This window comes from Drosophila simulans, chromosome 3L (assembly GCF_016746395.2).
Source record: "Drosophila simulans strain w501 chromosome 3L, Prin_Dsim_3.1, whole genome shotgun sequence".
Classification (NCBI taxonomy): Eukaryota; Metazoa; Arthropoda; class Insecta; order Diptera; family Drosophilidae; genus Drosophila; species Drosophila simulans.
The window spans coordinates 1,334,091-1,353,764 of record NC_052522.2 but is presented as its reverse complement, the minus strand read 5'-3'; the positions used below and the strand labels follow the sequence as shown (position 1 = coordinate 1,353,764).

At 45.3% G+C, this 19,674-nt stretch overlaps 1 protein-coding gene across 1 annotated transcript; it reads right to left on the bottom strand.

Annotated features, from left to right (window-relative positions):
• Positions 1 to 18,459: 18,459 nt before the first annotated feature.
• LOC6736328 lies at positions 18,460 to 19,452 on the bottom strand. Its single transcript, XM_016170612.3, has 3 exons — positions 19,089 to 19,452; positions 18,771 to 19,031; positions 18,460 to 18,707 (listed from the first exon to the last, which is right to left on the bottom strand). Exons 1-3 carry the CDS (start codon positions 19,366 to 19,368, stop codon positions 18,529 to 18,531), a joined length of 720 nt encoding a protein of 239 aa, XP_016029806.1. The 5' UTR covers positions 19,369 to 19,452; the 3' UTR covers positions 18,460 to 18,528.
• Between the last annotated feature and the right edge of the window lie 222 nt (positions 19,453 to 19,674).

Genomic DNA, 19,674 nt, shown 5'->3' with positions numbered 1-19,674 from the left:
ATTAATATCTTGTGCCGCAAATGTTTTTCCAGCGCGACCAAAGAAAACACTTTCAATCCAATTCCATTTCGCGCGCTCGTAAAAAAGAAAACGCAGGATAAACATTTGCCCATAAAAATTGCATCGGCTAAAAAGACAATTTTGTAAGCTGTTATTGTTTCGTGTTTTGTATATTTTTTCCACGCTCATTTTCACTCTCGCCCATTTATTTTTTATATTTTCTTCAACGTGTTTAATTGCAGAAAAAAAAATGAAGAAAATGAAACGAAAACAAAGAAAAAATCATAAAAGCCAAAAATAATACACACAAAAACAAGGTGAAAATATTGCGCAAAGCAAAAATAAAAAATCACTAAAATCACAAAAATAACAAAAGAGGCTACAACACAAAAATCAAACAAATTCAAACAGGCAGCGAAAAGCAAAGGCAAAAAGCGATTTATGCAAAACACAGATAAGCCGAAAAGTACGGGAAAAAAAACAAAGACGATTAGGCGATTTAACGCACGCAAAATAAAATCCAATAAAATGTGATTACGGCAGGGGGGCGGGGGAGCGAAAGGGACGGGGCGAATCGAACAGATGTTCGAACAACAAAAACATCAAAAATAACAGTGACATGCAGTGACGTAGGCGGTGGAATTTCGGGGGTTTTGGGGCAAAATCAAAGACTTCAATTCATTGAAATGGGTGGGGGATGAAGAGGGGCATACATAATTTATCGATATATGCTTATTGATTGCAACCCCCCTCTCAATATCCTGCGGACGCCACTGTCGCTTCTCCTTCAACTTCTTCTCGTGCGCGTTCTTGTTTATTTTGTTTGCTGCTCGTGCCAAGGAAAGAGATGTCTAGCTGCCAAGATATCCTTTGACAGGAAGAGAGCGAGGAAATCAAGGATTTCGGCCAACTAGTTTTTCGGCCTCACCTGCCTCTGCCACATGCCGCCGCTCAAATTTCGTTTTTTTTTTCGCACTGCCTCCGCTTCTTTGAACATAAAATAATTATTATGACGTGCACCGCCCCCCGAACCCCCTAACTCCCTTGCCCCTGTGTCTGCTTCCGTCGCAGACGGCTGAAAAGAGAGGGCAGGTGGCGGAGCGACAGGGAGGGCGATATAGGCATTAAAAAGTGCAGAAAAAGGAACGAGAATCGAGGTACAGTAGCAAAGATACCTCTTAGATACAGTATCTTAAACTAAGCAATTGTTTTTGATAATCGTCATCAGCGAAACCTATAAATACCATGATCAATATTTCTATAAATATACTCAAACAAAAGGCACCAAGTATATGAAATACTTTCTGTAGATAATACTTTGTTTATTCTATACCGCCAACGCAAAAAGTGTTAAAAGTGTTAATATCTTAAAAAATTAATATCACCAATGTATTTTAAGTGAGTAAGTGAGACAGGTACAGTGTGCACGAAGGAGACAGAGGACAATATCTGCTGCAGCTGCGAATATGACGAGTGTCTTTTGTGCGATTCATTCTGTAAAACAACTCTAGACTCTAGTGGCATCCCCTCCTCCGAAAACCCCTTTTTTTAACACACTCTGCGCATACAAATTCGTAAATGCGGAGAAGGGGGAGAGGGGGGAGTGGACTGGGGCAAGCGGAAAACGGAAAGTAGCCGGCGGTAATTTTATTGAGAAATCCGAAAGGAAGAGGGCACAAGCCAAGAAGTACGAATGTTTGAGGAATGCAACGCCTGCCGCATAATAACAACAACAATGCCACTGCAAGTATCGGATACGAGTATCTCGGGATGGGGTATCTAAGTATCTTTCGGATGCATGTGCACAGTGGGCACAACAAAGTTGCTGCCACAAACGAAATAACAACAGCACAAGAATAGAAAAACAAGAAGTTACATGCTCTTATACGGCCAAACATGTTGCGCTGCTCCGCCTCTCAGTTGTTGCAACAGCTGTTCGAACACGTTGCGTAGTAGTGTGAGTATAAGAGAGCTGGGCCACAACATGTTCGAAGACAAGTGTTGGATTCGCTGTTATAAGGTGGAAACTGGTTGTGGGAAGTGGTAGTGGCAGTGGAAGTGGAGGGGGAGGTGCACGCAAAGATGAATGACTGGGACAGCGAAACACGATCATTCATGATCGGTGGTGAAATAGAGTCAGATATTTGTGCAATTCGACTGTTTATTTCATTGTTAATGAAATAATAATAATACTTCCTTAACCCAAACTCCGTTTAAACATTATAAACATTTAAGGACCCAAAACACTCACGCAGCTCTCAAAAGTTCATCAATGAGCTAAATTTCCATTCAGTAAAATGCGAAAACAAAGTTGTGGAAAAGTACTACCGGTGGTTCCTAATGGTTTATTGGCCCGATTAATTTGTGTGCCTAAGTAAACATTTCGATTTCCCTCCCAAAGGAACGACGCATTCGAAACAAACAATTACGCATTCTGCCCATTTTTGCCGCCTCAAGTTTTGGCTTTTCCCGATGGAAGTCCATCCCATCCATCCATCCATCAGCTGCTCAAATTCAGGCCTTGCATCCCGATCTCTTTTTCGCATCGCAGGACCCAACTCCTTGCTGCTGGGATGGAAACTTTGGCAGAGCAACTGCGCCCTGTCCATTAATTCAATGTAAACCATTCAAATGAAATCCATTAGAGTTTATATTTCAGCCATAAAACGTTGGGCTCCTCGCCGGCAGTCGGTAGCTCCAGCTCCTATGGGCCATCCTGGCTGCTGCGCTCCTTCTCGCTCCCCCACACATGGCCCACTTTGAAACTATCCCTCTCTCTCTCTCTCTCTCGTTGCTGTGCCCGCACACAATGGCCTCCTTGCCTGGCCAATGCCATTTTGAAAAGCTTAGCCCAAAAATATTTGCATAAGATTCAAACTGCAGGCAAGAAACGTTTTAGAACCCCCCTGCCCCACTCCCCCGCTTTCGCCCCCCGCATTGCAGGCCAAAATAAAATGCAATTTAGCCGAAATGAAACAAAATAACTAGACTAACCCAACCTCCACCCCCCACCCGCCTCGTGAGTGGCTTGGCCGAAAGTTTTGTCCAAGTTTTCGGCAGTCAAATGTGGAGTTCATATTTGCGTTGGAATTACCCCAGCCCCATTCCATCCCCGCTGCCTAATTGTATGAAAATACTTGGATCCTTTGCTTTCTGGTCCTGGTCCAAATGGGAATTTAAGCCCGGGAGGAGCACCCAGAACTCCCAACGCGGCCCAAAACTAAATGAAAACGAAAACGGAGGCAAGGAAGTCAAGGTGCCGCTCGATTCCTTGACTTTTCACTCGCAGATGGAAAATGGAGGAGGTCTATATGTGAAAAGTAAGCTTTGAAAATAATCCTAAATTAAATGAAATTCCTTTATGGCTCTTCTTAATATTAATTCATTATAACTAGAATTTAACTGAATGTATCTTTACTTCATTAAAAGTAGACATCTCTTTCGTGATGATTTTTTGCAGGATCTGGGCGAGAAGAAAGTGAGAAATGGAGAGAGCAGTGTGTTCCTGGGATTAGGAGAATGTCACTGTGGCTAAAATCGTAGAATTGTGACGTCAACCGAGTATTGACTGGACAGAAACGAGTCGGGAAATTGGCTGGCCGGGCTGAAGTGGAGGATGGGATAGTTGGCTGGGTGGTTGGTCAGGAGATTTGCTTCTGCAGCAGCTCCAAGTGCAGCCGAGCATTTGACAGTCCTGGCATATGCAAAATTTACATTCGAATTAAATATTTGGCACCCTTTGCAACGTACGTACATATATATGGATACATATCCATAGCCCACTCCCAGCCGCAACCACAAGAGTCGGACATCTCTGGACACCCGGCTGTCGGGTGTTCCACCCACTCTGCAATTTCGGCAGATTAACTTTATCCCTTTTCATGGGCTTCTGCTACCCTCTTGAGGTCGCATTTCGGTTGGGGTTACTTGGGAGAATGGGGAGTTTATGCAATAATAGGTATTATATTATTATCATATATATATATTTATATATACAGTTGCGGTAACAATAATAGCACCAAAAGCACATTTCGTGTTTGCCCCATCGTTTCTCTATTTTCTGACATTTTTTCAAAATTTTTTCCACTAATCTTAAATACTACAATGATTTTCAATTGAAATAATAAAATTGGTAACAGATCTAATGGATATTTTAAAAATAATTGGTAAAACAAAGAAAAACCTCCAAATTTAGGCGGTAACAAAAATAGCACTGTTTCTCGTATTTTGCTAAAACTAGCTAAAAAAATAAAATAAGAGTTCAACAAATGGATTATATCTTAAGAACTATGTTTAAAGAATCTTAATATTTGGTTGCGTGACCATTGTAGGCAATGACAGCTGCGCATCCTCTTGGCATGGAGTCCACCAAGTCCTGGTACCGTTTTTGAGGAATTTTGCTCCATGAATCCTTGATCCTCGATCCCCCATGAATCCAAAGTTCCTCGTTATGGTTGGGCTTGGCTTCAGAAACCTTTTTTTCACGTCCGCACAAAGTTTTTCGATTGGATTCAAGTCGGGTGACTGATCATTACTCGGATCGATTTCTGCTCAAACCACTTTCGAGCCTTCTTCCTCGTGTGTTTTGGGTCGTTATCCTGTTGAAATGTCCAAAAAAGCGGCATTTCATCCTCGGCATATAGCGCCATCACATTTTCCAGGATATCTGTGTAAATGTGCTGATCCATGATGCCTTGAATCATATGAATCGGATCTACTCCATAGTATGAAAAGCACGCCCATACCATGATGTTTGATCCCCAGTGCATTACCGTCTTAAAGGTGAAGCGAGGATTATTTTCAGTTCGTGGTGGACGCCGAACATAAGACCGAGAGCCTTTCCAACCAAAAAACCCAATTTTGCTCTCATCTGACCACAAAATGTGGCGCCACTTCTCCACAGGCCAGTCCTTGCGTATCTTGGCATATTCGATTCGCTTTGCCACATGCTTCACAGTCAAAAGCGGGACTTTTCTGGGACTGCACACATTATGGTTGTTTTGTCTTAAGTGTTTGCGAACTTTTTCCACGTTTGCAGCTATCTGAAGCTCCTTCTTCAGTTCCGTCACCGGCTTAAAAGGCTCCTTCTTGCTTTGCCGAACCAAGCGCTTGATCTCCACATTGGACATAGAGGGCTTTCTTCCACGTTTTTCGTTATTTTCGACAAACAGCAGTGCGTTGCGGATCATATTGTTTGAAAAACAAAAAAAACCGTCTAATTTTAGCGTAGGTTTTACCTTCACAGATCATGTTTTTAATCAAATTCCTTATTTCGACGGTAAAATGCTTTCCCCGACCCATAACTAGAGAATTTTTGGTCTTCTTTTGAAAAAAATTCAATTAAAACCTTTAATGCAACTCCTTTTTTCAAAATATGTCGAAAAAAACCCAAAGCAATCACTCCTATTAATTTTATTTAGCAAAAACGTGGTCAGTGCTATTTTTGTTACCGCCTCATTTAGCGCCCTTTTGCAGAAAGTGCCCAAAAACAAAAAGAACCGTTACATTGAGAGAGTCAAAATTTCTTGCTTAGAGAGACAACATATGGTACTTATTATTCATGCAATCAGACTTTAAAAAAAATAATCATTCAATACCTTTTTTTAGGAAATCAACTTTCCACCTGCAGTAGTGCTATTATTTTAACCGCAGCTGTATATATATATATATGTGGTCTGCCTACTTATATCTTTTTTTCTATTTTACAGGATATCCTTCAGCCTGTACCTTCCATTTCTGACTTGCTTCTAATTCTGAAAACACAAAGTTGCAAGTGCCTTCTTCTGAAGCTCTGCCACCTTCCCGCCCATTTTTCCTTTAATTTTCCGGTTTCCTTTCATTTTGCATGGTTTTTAATTAAATCAAAATATGTTGCACCAGCAAACTGCATGTCCAAATGACCGAAAGGGGCAATAGCAGTGGGCGTGGTCACTCCGATCGGAGCAACAGCAATGGCGATTGCCAGCTGGGTCCAGTTGCCAGACGCTGATTGCCATCCAGAGAATCCAGCACTCGGGTCAGAAAGAGGCAGCATCTGCGGATGACCAGGGCTTTTTGGGTCAGGTTACAAAACCAGTTTCCATGGGCTCTCTGTTCTGGATTCGAGATTCTCGATTCAGGTCTCCCTTCTTCCTCACTCGCTCACGCTCGTCTGTGATTGGAAGAGTCGAAAAGTGAGATGCCGCGCTACCTGCCATTCGCCTTGTCCGCTGTCCGTTGTCCGCTGTCCGTTCAACAGAGATATGTGGCCCACAGAGTCATCAAGTCGCAACCGCATCATTAATAAGCCTCCGAGTTGGAGGGTTAGGGGTAGGTCCTTAACAAACAGAAGGGGTTAGATCTGAGCCAAGTAAACGGACGTCCTAATGGTTAACACGTCGTGGCTAATGAGGCGCAACCGAGGGAATTTAGATGGTATTGTGGAAGTGGAGGCAGTCGGGGTGATTAATCTGTGGGAATTCGGGGATTCTCAGGGAATTGTTTGTTTTGCCAGGAAAATAGTTTTATAATTGTGATTCCAAGTTTTTCCTCCCAAGGAACTTCACTGTTCTATAGTAATCTCCAGACCAGTTATTCAGAACTTTTCCAAATTAATCCCATATATTTTTAATTGCACCTGCCCAGAAAACATTCTAAACTCCAGCTGCAATTTTTTTTGAGCAGCAAGAACAGAAAACTTCAAAGAAGAGTTCAATTTTCGAGCCCACTCAGCGTAATAGCAGCGCAGATAATTCCCCTCTTTTTTTTTTCTTCAGGGACAGAAACACTTGTCGGCTGAGATTCGAGATTCGAGATTCGAGAATCTCGAGTCGGAGAAATACACAGAGAAATCACAGGGAATTCAATTGCACTCGAGGGAGCTGGCTCCGAAAATAGAAAAGTAATAACAAGGAACTTATGCTAATAGCGCGTTCCAAAGAGCCAAAGGAAAACAAACAACCGACAACAACAGGCGGCAGACAATTCATAAAAAGATGTACTTGGGGAAAAGCGGGAAAAGCGGGGAAAGCGGGGAAATGCGGGGTGAAAGGCGGGCGGGAAGGGAAGCAAAGAGGCCGTGACCTCGGGGTGCAATAAAAATTAGAGTGCGCAGGCGCAGCCGGAACAGGAGTCTCGGAAATTCGGGAGTGGAGTGGAGCGGAGGAGGAGGAGGCTGCGGGAGTGGGGGAACCTTTTAGGCACCATCATCAGTCACTGGGTGTGCAGCACCCAAAAAGGTGGCAATAGATCTTTTTTGTCCTGCGGTTTCAAGGGGCGGACTTCATAAATCATCTTCTAATTGACTGGATATCTTAGTGGTATTCCCGGGAAATAGCTTAAAGACTCCACTAAAGATGATCTAAACCAGCGAAGGATGGGATGAGTGGCTGCTGGAGCAGCGTGGGTAATAGTTGACATAGGTTAAGTACTGAGTAGGGAGTATTTTAAGAGTACTTAAACAAGATCAAAGTTAAATTAAGTGCCTATTTTTTAGCATGAGAAATACATAAGTAGCATAGTAAACAAGCATCTTGAGCTGCCATAATTAAGCAATCCGTCTTCGCTGGCCAGATCGTTGGCCAGATGACCTCTCAACCCGAATTGGGGTTGCCAAGGGGAGAGTTATCACGCCCACTCCCAGTGATTTCCTTCAAATATCTCTGCCAGTGCGGTGCATAAACAAAATCCGTATTCGGCCAGCTGCGAGTGATGGTGCAGGTGAATTCTTCTAAATCACCCTGTCCACTGCCGACCCTCCACTTTGCAGATGAGCTCCGTAGGGAGCTGGGCAATTTATTACCTGCCATTTACCGTTCCTCATTATTAATTGCAAGGCAATTAATCAGTTTTACTTGCGTTCAACGAGGCGTATACGCAACCCGCTCCACTTCCCCCTCCCCTGCAGCACTGAAAATTTGAATGAATTCAAATGCAAATTGCCGGAGTAAACAAACATTCTTGGGGAAAATGGCGGGAATGACTTTAAGACACAGAAAGCGACGCAGTGTGAAATCGGAAATTGGTGTCTCCGCCACGTGTCCCCGTCCTGGTTTTCCTCCCAATCTCGGGCTGCATGTTTGTCCGCAGGACGTGGCAATAAAATGCATCGACAGCTACCCCCTTCCCTCGTTTTATGCTATATATTTCTATTCGATTTCCAAGTTTCAGCTGCATAAGTACAACTACAGCCCAAAAAACCCCCCTCATGCCACCAAGGCCGCTGTCCCTTACTCAATAAAACTTTTTGATTTCCGCTCGAATAGACGAAACTTTTTAATGCGGATGTTCTGCCAGAAGCAGCAGCAGTGGAAAAGCGGAACCGAGCGGAATAAAAAGTGAGAGACGAAATCGAAATCAAATCAAACCAAATTGAATCGAATCGAATCAAATCCAAGGCAAAACAAAGGGAAAAAGAAGGAAAAAGCAGAAATTTAAATGCAGAATCGTTAGCAATGCGAGAAGACTAAACACCTGCCAAATCGCCCTCAGTTCCATTTTAATTCAATTGGATTACCTTTCACTCGCACGCCGAAGGGAAAAGGCTTTCCCTTTTTGGGGGACACTTGCCACCGCTGAGTGGCTGCCATCGCCATCGCCATCGTATCCACCATCGCCATTCCAGACCATCGCATAGCGTGGGGCTTCTGTATCGTTTTTGCAAATTCGCGATTAATGCAGGAAAACCAACACCACCCACCACCCACCAACCACCCATGCAGCTCCCATTTTCACTGCCTTTTCCAATCACTCAAATGGCACAAGTATTTTAACACAAATAAATAACGACGCAGCAAAGTGAATGAATGAATGAATGGAACTGTGAATGAAATGAATGAGTAGGGGAGTGACTCATGTAAATACAATATAATACAGCATTTTATTGAAACATTTAAACAGTTGACTTAGTTGGAGCAAAAGCAGCTTCCACTGTGCCAACAATCTGGAGTAACTAAACTTTGGAAAGTAAAATAAATACCATTCACTTGTATCTTGCTTGGAAATAGATTCATTCACTCTCCAACTACATAAACTCATAAATTCATCTGGACACCACTCAGGCCACTCAAAGTGGCTCCACCGCAACGAAACCTTCGATTAACCCCGGCTTGGAGCGGAATAAGCACCGAAAGCGAGCCATTAACAACCTCAACTGCACTTAAGCCGGCAACACGAGACGCCGACCAAGTGGGGAAGCTTCCAGCATCCACGGCTCAGCCGGAGAACAATGGAGGACGACCTGGCAGCGCTCGTGCCAACTCCTCGAGAGTTTCGCCGGCCAGGGCGGAGGAGGGGCAGCAGATGAAACCGAAACCCCAGCCGAAAGCGGAGACAAAGCCAAACAACGACGGGAGCAGGGGCACAATCACCGGAAGAAAAGAGGAGGAGGAGGAGGAGGAGGAGGCGGAGGGATGCAGCTGGAATCTGATAGGAACATCATCTCGAGCATATCCGGCAAGTGCAAGTGCGTGGAGCTGGATGGAGAAGGGCATGGGTATAGGGATGGGGATGGGGATGGAGATTACGACCATGATGATGTCGGGGAGGAAATAAGTGAAAGCGAGTGTTGACGCTTCCAGCTGCGGGGTTAATAAGCGATTTAAGCGACGCGATAACGAGTTGTGGAGTACACAAAGTGCTCTTCTCCTCGACGCCCTCGTGCAACTCCACTGCTGGTACAAGCTCCTCGATGGGGATTAAGCTGATGCCAGGACACACTGCGGAAAATATCGTGAGTCACTTGAGGGAAAATCAACCTTACAACTCTTACAAAACAAAATGAATCTTTGAACTTTCATTATTTAATAATAACATTTAATTTAAGAGCACTTTTTCTATATTTTTAATAAGATCTACAATAATTGCCAGCAATTTTCTGCAAGTGAAAATCCTAAACCTCTTTTAACCTCCTGCCTTTGTATTGGCCCGCTAATGGATGTGACAAGGCATGTCCTGGCTGATCCTGCGACGTTCCTGATTAAGTGCAACTTTGACGTCGAACGGTTTAATTGCTGGAACACCCAGGCAGCTTCCCCCTGCTCCACGTCGTCGATTCCTCCATTAATGAGCCATAGATTTGGCATTCATCCCTCGCCCGTTTGCGGGAGCGGGGGAATCCTTCGGCGCGGGCCAGAGGCTCCTGGGCAGGCACTGCGATTCGATCTCCGCCCGAGATCCATGTGCAAATTCGATCATTTCAATCTGCTTTCCATGTCCCCTGGCATCCCTGGCATCTGCCGACCCCAGCAGCACGCGCATCCTTTTTGTAAACACCAGGACAAAGGACTCGGGACTCTCGGCACACACACATGTTGTCCCGACAGGAAGCGCACTGATTGAGGGGCAAATCTCGGCTGCTCACCCTCCGAAATCCTCGGGCCGGGGAACAGATGTTTTCGCCGAGGACGAGGACAGGATCGCGTGTGCCGCCAGCAAATCGGAAGTGCATCCCCCGCCTCTCTCAGCTCGCCTTTATTCCCGATCCTGCTCCTCTTTGATCTCCGGAGGCATTTAACCTACGAAATAGTTTTGGTTTTCGGTACCGCAAGATTTATTATTATTGTTCTACATGCTGTTGTTCCCCGGAACCCGATTGTTTTGCATCCCAATTATGGCACACACGATTTGACCCCCGACAAGTGGGCTCGCAGGGGGGCTGGTGAGGAATGCGGGGTCGGGGGCACAAGACATTGCCCCCTGAGTTTCGAAAAACGTGGAAATATTTAAATGTTTTTAGCAATTAAAGGGAGTTTACACCAAATTAGTTTGCGAGTGCCCATGAAACCGTTTCCCATTTTGACTAGCCAGCAGATTCCTGCACCTCCCTCCCAGCTCACTGGCCGCGGTGAATCCACTCCCTCCGTGCTCACTGACCTGTTAGGGTGCTGATAAGTTCCTGGCCAGGATCGTGCTCCTGCTCCTGCTCCTGCACCTTCGCCGACCTGCAACCATATCGAGTAATTAGATTTTGGAGCCAACCCATGCACTTTCTCTGTGTGCTTTGGCTTCGTGGCCAGGTAAACAGGTTTTTCGATGGGCGGCCAGGTGGGCAGGTGGGCGGGTGGGTGCATTTTCTAATTAGTGCACCGCAAAATATGAGCCTGACCACCATCAGATACTGCTGCTGCTATCCTGCCGCCTGGTCTCGTAAATCCCGGCCTGGCAGCCGGAGGTTCAATTAAATTTCGACTTGCGAATCAATAAACCAGCAACATTTTCAACACAATTCATTTAGCGCTCGGCAGGAGGAGGAGGAGGAGCATGAGGATCAGGAGCAGATGTGTGCACCTGGAGGAAATCAGAGTGCCGAGGATACGAGGAGCGCGTGTGCAACTCGACACCGGAACAAGTGGTAGCTATGCCAAGGATGGGGATGAGGAGCAGCCAGAACCACAGTCGAACCCCATAAGTGTCTTCCTCAATTGAAGGTTTTCATGTGCCAGTTCTCTTTAGCCCTGCTGCACTGTACTTGGCCAAATGAAGCACTGTGTGCTTAATGCGCAGCGAGGAAAACATTTGGCAGCAGTCAATTTGACGGGGTCAGAAGAAAGGAGCCCAGAGAAAGTAGCCAAAGGAGGGGAGCCAGGAGACACGCGCAACTGCTCCCTTGGAGGAGCAAGCAACCACAGAATCTCCAGCTCCTGTTTCACAAGTTAGCACAACAAGGAGCAGGGAAAGAGGAAAAAGGAACAAGCAACACGGATCGGGGAACCACATGGACAATGAGCTCGACTTCCTGTGGATGGACGACTGAGGGCATCGGCGCACTGCATTAATTGGTTCAGTGATTTTTTATGGCCAACTGGCGGCGTTTCAGAGGTTGCAATAAGAAAGCTGGAACAGGAATTACTCGAACCTAGGACCTCGAAGCCAGGACCTGTCGACCGCAGGCACAGGATAATCGAAGTGTGGCGGTGGCCGTGGAAAGGGTGGAAGCGGAGGAAGGACAGGACTGCAGCCTGTCACATGTTTGTAACAAAGAGGAACGCCAAGGATGCGCCACAAAATATAGGTGCACTGCGACCAAAAGTGGGTACAACAGTTGGTATACCCCAACTATTCATTCTATGTGCACTCCTTCGCCATTTGAGGAGTAAATACATGAGTGAAAGTCACTGATGCTGCTAGAAATATACATATATTTGTAAAAGCAACCCCTTTTTTTGGGCAGTGCAGCTACCCTTGGCCCGAACCAGTCTCAGCTGCGGTGGAAAGCGGAGAAAGGAGCGGCTAACGAGCGGAAAACACGATATTACAAGCAGCCCATGCAGATAACTTGTGGCCCAGAAGAACCTCGCAGCCAGGACCTCTGGCACGCTCCTCGTCCTGCCAGATGAAGATGAGATGAGATGAGATGGCAGGGCAGAGCAGAGCAGTGGAGTCGCTCGCAGTCGGCGACAAATCTCATTAAAACTGAATCGAAATGGTAATTCGAGTTGTTCACAAACAGAGCCGATGCAACTGCGATTCCGTTTGCGATTGAGTTGATAGCCCATGTGTGCTAGTAGTGTGCTTGTGTATTTGTGTGCTCCTTATCCTAGCATCCTTGCATCCTGGCATCATCCCTACATCTTGTACCTCGACCCTGCCGAAGACTTTGTTTGCCCAGATGACAGGAGGAGGGGCAGCAGGAGCAGCAGGAGCAAGGTGTGATTTGGCGGCCGCCATTGTCTGCAGGATGCGCTGCCTGTGTTTGCCGCTCGGCTTCCAATGCGGGCAGGTGGTTTTCAGCGGCAGCAAGGGGAAGGGTGCCAATGTGCCAGGGGCACGAGGATGCGAGTTCCAATCGATTGAAGTTGCCAGTCTACTTGGGCCTAATTGCAATCTAAGTGCTCGGCTGCTGTGTCGTCGCGAGTCAAAGGACCTTAAAGGACACTTCAGTGGCAGTTTAAAACGCTCAGTGCGCTGGAATTTATGTCTAATAATTGGATTGAATTTAAATAAAAGGATATATGCCTTAATGATGCCTGATTTCCATAGGATCACAATGACCTGCCAGCTAAATACCAATAATTTGGTTTATGTAACAAAAACTTGAAGTGTTGTTTATGAGCATTTACAAGCTGAATATGTTTATGCATTATGTCTTGATTCTTTGGTAAAATTGCCTTGCAAATATGTCAATTACATTTGAGCCTTTGTCTATTGGCCATAAATGTAAGACAATACCAAGCTTTAATTAGCCCAAGAAGCTCATGTAATGGACTGCAACAACTTGGGGCCTCAAATAACAATGCAAATAAAGTATAGCTAAGCTGTAAAAATCAAACATTTGCCCACAGGCCATTACGTAATTCGAATTTTCCCAGCATTTCCCAATTTTGTCCCGCACTTTGGGCGCTGTCATCTTGATTTGATTTCGGTTGGGCATCCACTCTCCATGTATTTCAATTAACCAGCTAACCAGACAATGGATTATGACATGCGGATTAGGAGTGATTATGAAAAATTACAATTCAATTAGGGGCAAAGTGAATTTATTCAAACATCGAGTTCGGTAGCCCGCCCGCATGAATGATTGAGGGATGGATTGAGGGGCTGTGATTGCATGATTGATGGATGGACGGACATCGGCGGGAATTAAATTAAATGCAGCGCGAGTGTCGCTTTTAATTAGTCCTGTCCACCCCGGAAAATCCCCGAGAGTTACGCAAAAACTGAGCAGCATTTCCGCACAGCTACTCCCTTTCACGACTCTTCGCGATTGTTTTCCATTAAGCTGAATAATTAGCATTCCTTTTCGCAGAGTTTCCTCGCCAGTTTCCCAGCTTCCCAGCCTTTTAGCGCAGCTCCGAAATTGATTTTGACACCTGAAAACTGCACAAACTTCTGGGCGAAGAACTTTCGGGCGAGGAAAGTTTTTTGTGTGCAGCGAAATGGATGAGGCGCCTAACAAAAACAGAATTAAACATAAAGAGCAGGTGATTCGAGGAGGAAGTGTACTTGGGCTGCCAGAGGAAATCGCACCGACGACTTCCATTTGAGCAAATAACTTTCTGTCCCGAAGATTACAGGAGCATTACAGGACTGGCTGACCTGCGACCTGCGAGACAAGTCGAAATTGCAGTCGAGGCTGATGGGGAATTATGGGAGCCCAGGGGATGGAACTTGGCTACCCACTTCGCTCACAGTCTTGTTTGAGCTGTGGAAATAGTCTTACACTGCGACAAAAGTTGGGTGCTTAAATGGGAATCAATTAGTTAGTTCAAATAGCTAGTATTGTTTCTTTTCTTGCATGCTAGTTACTTCTAGTTAATCATATAAACTCATATCTTTGGATCTTTTTCTTTCTGTGTATGCACTCCGAAATTGATGTGCATGTGGGGGGCGGCATGTGAGTGTGTGTGAGTGCGGTTAGGAGGGCGTGGCAGCCGCAATTGATGTGGCAATATTTGCTGCACCTAGTTGGCTGCGTCTGCAGCCGCCCCGTTTCCTCCCGAGGGAACACGCGTCGTATGCGCAACTTGTGCAGTTTATTGAAAAACTTGCCTAATTTATGGGCGGCGTGGCAGGAAGTGGGGCGCACCAAGTGGGAAGACCTTCCTTCCCCCACTGGTTCTTTGACTTTTCTAAGCAGCGACTGACAGGCCAGCAAATTATTATGCTAAGAATGCGCAGTGAAGAAAAGTCGTAAACAATTCAGGGAAACGAACTCCGTAAACGCAATTGAGTTAAAAGTGAGGCGAAACAATTTAATTGGGGGAAATGTGCGCCCGCTCTCTGAATTGGCATTGAATGCAAAACGAATTACCAAAGTGATTCACCTACCCTCTCGACAGATCCATTTAACCAGTTCCCCGGGCAACGGCGACATCCTGCCAAGGGTCATGGCCAAGCCCATCGCCATCGAATGGAGAAATCAAACAGATGTACGAGCAGCAGGATAAACAGTCACTCCGCTTCAAGAGAATGCCTAATGGCGCAGTAATCAAAAGTCATTATGTGAGAGCAGCAGCCAAGGACACGCCGCATCGCCACAAAAGGGAAAATTACGCGTATTATGACCACAAGCAGTGATGTCCAGGACACGACTTGGGAATCAGGAGCAGGGCGGGAAGCCAAGGCCGAAAAGGGGCGCGTCTCGAGGGCCCAGCCCTCGTGTTCGCCGCTGTTAATTTGTTTGTCGAGCTGGGGAAGCTCAGAATTCGCCACATCATGGTGACTGGCCACGAAGTTTGCCGGGGGAATCCCTGGGCAGCAGCCGGGGTCGCCCTTCAGGTTGGGAACTAACCCGCGGATTAGGCTCAGCTGCACGCACAGCCCGGAAAAGCGGAAAAGCGGAAAACCGTGGGGAGCAGTTCTCTGAATCTGGATCTGAATCCGAGTGGAAGGGCCAAGTGCAGGGAACATATGCGTGCGGATATATCCTGAAACGGAATGCCAGGACACGTGCTGCGGCACAAGAATCGGGATTAGTTTCTCCAAAGAGGAGAAATCGAGTTGGATGCGTTATCGGGGGAAACTAAAACAAGAAAGTGTCACACTCAGAATGGAAAGTAAGGTGAAAGGATGATGACAAGGGAGCCTCCAAATCTACATACAGTGAAACCTAGCTCAGATGGAATCATTCTTGAATACTAAGTTTCCCACCTATATACATTCTTATGCCATCAAGTTGATGATAGAATCACTTCTATGCAAGGGAATAGCAATCTTTGTCGAAATCTTGAAATACAAATGAATCCAAATCGACAGAATTTTCCAGAACCCGATCAAACATCTTCTTAATCATAATCCACCTTATAGATCCATTAATTAACTCGAGGAAAACGAGTTCAAGGAACCGCATCAGTGGAAACAACCCCGTGATTCTGGACCCAGTTCTGCAGAAAGTTGATTTGAAATATTATTTCAACAGAAAGCTGAGTTGTTTTGTAATAAATTGGCAATCACTCAGTGGCCATTTGGAGGAAACCACCATCCACCATCCAGCCATTCATCCACCCACTCAGCCACTCGATTACAGTCCATGGAAGACCCTCTTCGTCACGGCATCAAGTATAGAACATTATTAAGTGATCCCCAGTCTAATGGGGATGGCGGTGATTTTGGCGATGTTGTTTGTTTACCTGCCCGCCGATTGAAATAAACTCTCGTGCAATCCCCCGAAAATAGAATCAGCTTTCCACTGGCCTGGTAGTGGCATCGGGGAGCCGGGAAATCGGAGGGGCCACAGATTTGCCGACCGAATGCAAATGTGTATAATCTCGGGGGCACACGACGCTGGCGATGACGTGGCGCTAACGTCACCGATCCTCTCACGCGCTTAAATACATTTATTTATTATTTTCGGGTGGGAATTATTTATCTGGTTTTGTGGCTGTGGGATCTTAGTGGCTGCATCATCATCGCCGCCACAGTGACGTCACTTGGATCGCTCAACTGGTCGTTTGCCCGTCCTGCATCCCTTTCTAACCGCCTGTCTACAGACCAGTGGGTGGTAATCACATTTCTACGAAGAATTCGGCTGCGAGTGCAGAATCTCTCGATGACCTGGTTGATGGACCAGGAGCTGGTCGGTCCCTCTGTCCGTTTGTGTTTTTTGTCTGCTCCACGCGGCTTTATTTATTTGTATTCATCGGAAAATTGCGCCTTCTTTTCGCCCAACGCCCCCACATAATGAGTCCACTTGGCGCAGAGTTATATTCCGGTGGTTCCCGTGTCTTTATGTTGTGATCTTGGTCGGATTGTTAGAATAATCCAATATTCTGACGGATAAACACTATGATTTTTCAAAGAAAGAGTTTCTCTGATCAAAGAACTGAGAACGTAATCAAAAAGGTTTAATGTCGTGCGTCGTTCTTGAGGATGAGAAATAGGCCTCAAATCTTATCCCAGCTCACTATACCCATTATCTTATAGTTGCTAGATTGCCAGCATTAGTTAGAAACAAACATTGTATCGTTAATACATGCCAATCCAGTATTTAATCCACACTTGCTAGCTTTGATGAGTGATCAGATTTCCATTTTATGCAGCCAAACTGATGACGGCAGATCTCAACAACTGCTGACCCCTGTCAGGCCATTAAAGCATATTTAATCGATCCCATATAACCACTTCCATACCCCGCCTCTGCCAGGTGCTGAGTTGTAACATCAGCACTTCCTCTCGCTCACCTCTGACCCATCGGGCACGGGATTTGTTTTTCAACCCATCGATACGGCGATTATGGGCTGATTATGGACGCGCCAAATCCCCCAGCGGAAAGTTCCTCCCATATCACATCACATGGCCAAGTGGAAGAGTGAAACGAGCGGCCGTAGCCCACTCCTCCTCACTCCACTCGCTGCTCCATCACTGCTGATTGACGTCGACAAATTGTATTAAAGCCGTTAATTGGCATTTCAAGATTTTCAGCAATTTCATAAAATTTTACGCCTATCATGTGTCGGCCAATTGGCGTCCGTCTGGCTCTTTGGCTCGTTGGCTCGTTGGATTATCGCACCGTTCGCCGGACTGGCCATTGTTTGTTTTCATAAACACCGATAACTTATTTTCGAAAACGTATTTTGAATTATTAAGTTCGCATTCTCCTCGTGACGCAGCTCGCGCTGATGGCCTGCGAAGAAATGGTTTCCAAATGCCAGGAGGATCTCCTTCTTGGACCCTAGTTCCCTGACTTTCCCATTTCATTCAGCATTCCGCTGGCCGGTGCAAATCCACAAATCAATGTGCCGAAAACAGCCTCATCGCGATTCGGTCTTGTTCACACCTCGCCCGATGACTATAAAAACACAATGAACATCGCTGAGTATCTGGTATTCGTATTTTGAGCAAACAGTCGTTAAAAAACGCCGCAGGATATATTCGAGCCATCGAGATTTGAGTTAAATGGCTTTCTCTGGCTGAATTGGGAAATTCGGTTGTAAAGTGTAAAACCATTGGGAATCTTTATGGTTCATAATATATTATTTTTAATTTTTTTTACAATTTGTTATCTATCAAACTCTTCGTCTTCTTAAGCTTATTAAAAACCTAAATTGTCTCATTGCAGGATTAACTGTCTATGGTTGGATCTTCCAGTTGGATGGAGAGAAGATTCCGACGCGTTGCTACAACCAGAGTATAACTCCAACCATATTCGATAAAGACAAAATAAAATACATCACATTTCAAATAAATAAAACTTTGTGACATTTCATGGATATAAGGGTATCTGACTTTATTCTCTGGAAAGAAGAGTTCTTTTCATTGTTTGCAGCATACTTTAGTGCGCAAATATAATATCATATGTTAATATCAGATTGTCAGAAATAGGTGGCGCTTGCGTTGCTTGAAAATCTACAAAAGGATTATAGCTTCCGTTTGGAAATACGGCTGTCAAATTCTGACGGATAATGGCTATTATTGGCCTATTAGAGCTCGAAGTTAATACAAATAACAGTTATTTTAAATGATGGCTGCCTAAGCCCAGTTTCCAATGTCGAATCGCATCGTGACACAAGAATAACAAGTCAGACACGAAATAATATTCATTCCTTTGCGTTTTTCCAGATCTCGTTGAAAGTGATCTCTCACGTTTTTTTATTTATAGGGAAATGTATTATTTTACGTCTTTAGTTTCGACGAGTCTACAAAAGAAAGGGGGGTTTGGGCCATGAAAATATCGCCATAGGGATTGTGGGGCTTTTGGCTTTCGCGGTCGAATTCGGAGCCAATGGCCCACAGCGACTCCAGATCGTATTCCTCGCGAGCACTCGGTGAAAATATGTGCAGGGCAATGTTGCCTAAAAGAAAACGGAACGTGTTAGAGCTGAGACCCCTGAATCTGCATTCATTTCAATACCCACCCAAGTCCATGGCCATCCAATCCCGGCTCTTATCGCCCTCGATGCGCGGCAAAATGTCACCCTTGCCGCGCTTAATCTTGAACATTCGGCGCACGAACTCCGCCGTGGACAGCATGTGCCGGTAGCTGCGACCACTGCAAACTACCAGGTGGTCAACATACTTCAGGTTCTCCGGCACGTAGCAGACGAATATGTCGTCCACATTCTCCTTACGCAGCAGCTCCACCAAGTCCTCAACGTCGAACACTCCGCGAACGCCTCCTGCAAAGGCAAACAAAGACTTTAATTTCAGCTCTCCCTTGATGATTGCCAACCTACTCTTTAAATTTAGCCCGTAATAGTGATCCAACTCCTGCTCTGGAAGTTGCTGCTCCTGGTGGCGCGCCTCTTCTACATCAAAAATCTCCGTGGCCTCCTCATCGCGGAATATTTTGTACTTGTCTTGCACGCCGGCAACCAAAGTCTTTTCGGGATTACCTTCGATTTCCTGGCCATTTGCTGCCTGTTGTGGCGGCTTGGAGAACTCGTGGTGGAAGCAACGCAGGACAGGCACACTCAGGCGCCTGTCGTGCACCAGGCGGAACACGCGGGTCAGCATTTTGGTTCTGCTATCTGTTGTTATTAATTAATTGGGTAACAGTTGTTGATTCGATACATTTGGTATTTATTACTCGATAACAATAGTAAACGAAAAGCGATGCAATATCGGTATTTTAAAGAATTTGAACCCATTTTTCTTATCAGAATTTTTGTATTACTTTTATTTTAGTTTATTTAAATTTTTTTTTATCAGATTGAAAAAAGTTTTTATATGATCATAGTTTTGCATTTAATTTTAGGTAAATTAAAGAAAACTTAGTCCGAATGCTATAAATATAAAATATTATTTGGCTTCAAACCTTTG

Bases quoted from the DNA above. Each gene is read 5' to 3' on its own strand.
- LOC6736328 (XM_016170612.3), bottom strand. From the start codon at position 19,368: ATGCTGACCCGCGTGTTCCGCCTGGTGCACGACAGGCGCCTGAGTGTG. The intron at 19,032-19,088 runs GTAGGTTGGCAA...TTGCCTTTGCAG, and splicing joins TTACGGGCTAAATTTAAAGA to GAGGCGTTCGCGGAGTGTTC. The intron at 18,708-18,770 runs GTGGGTATTGAA...GTTTTCTTTTAG, and splicing joins TTGGATGGCCATGGACTTGG to GCAACATTGCCCTGCACATA.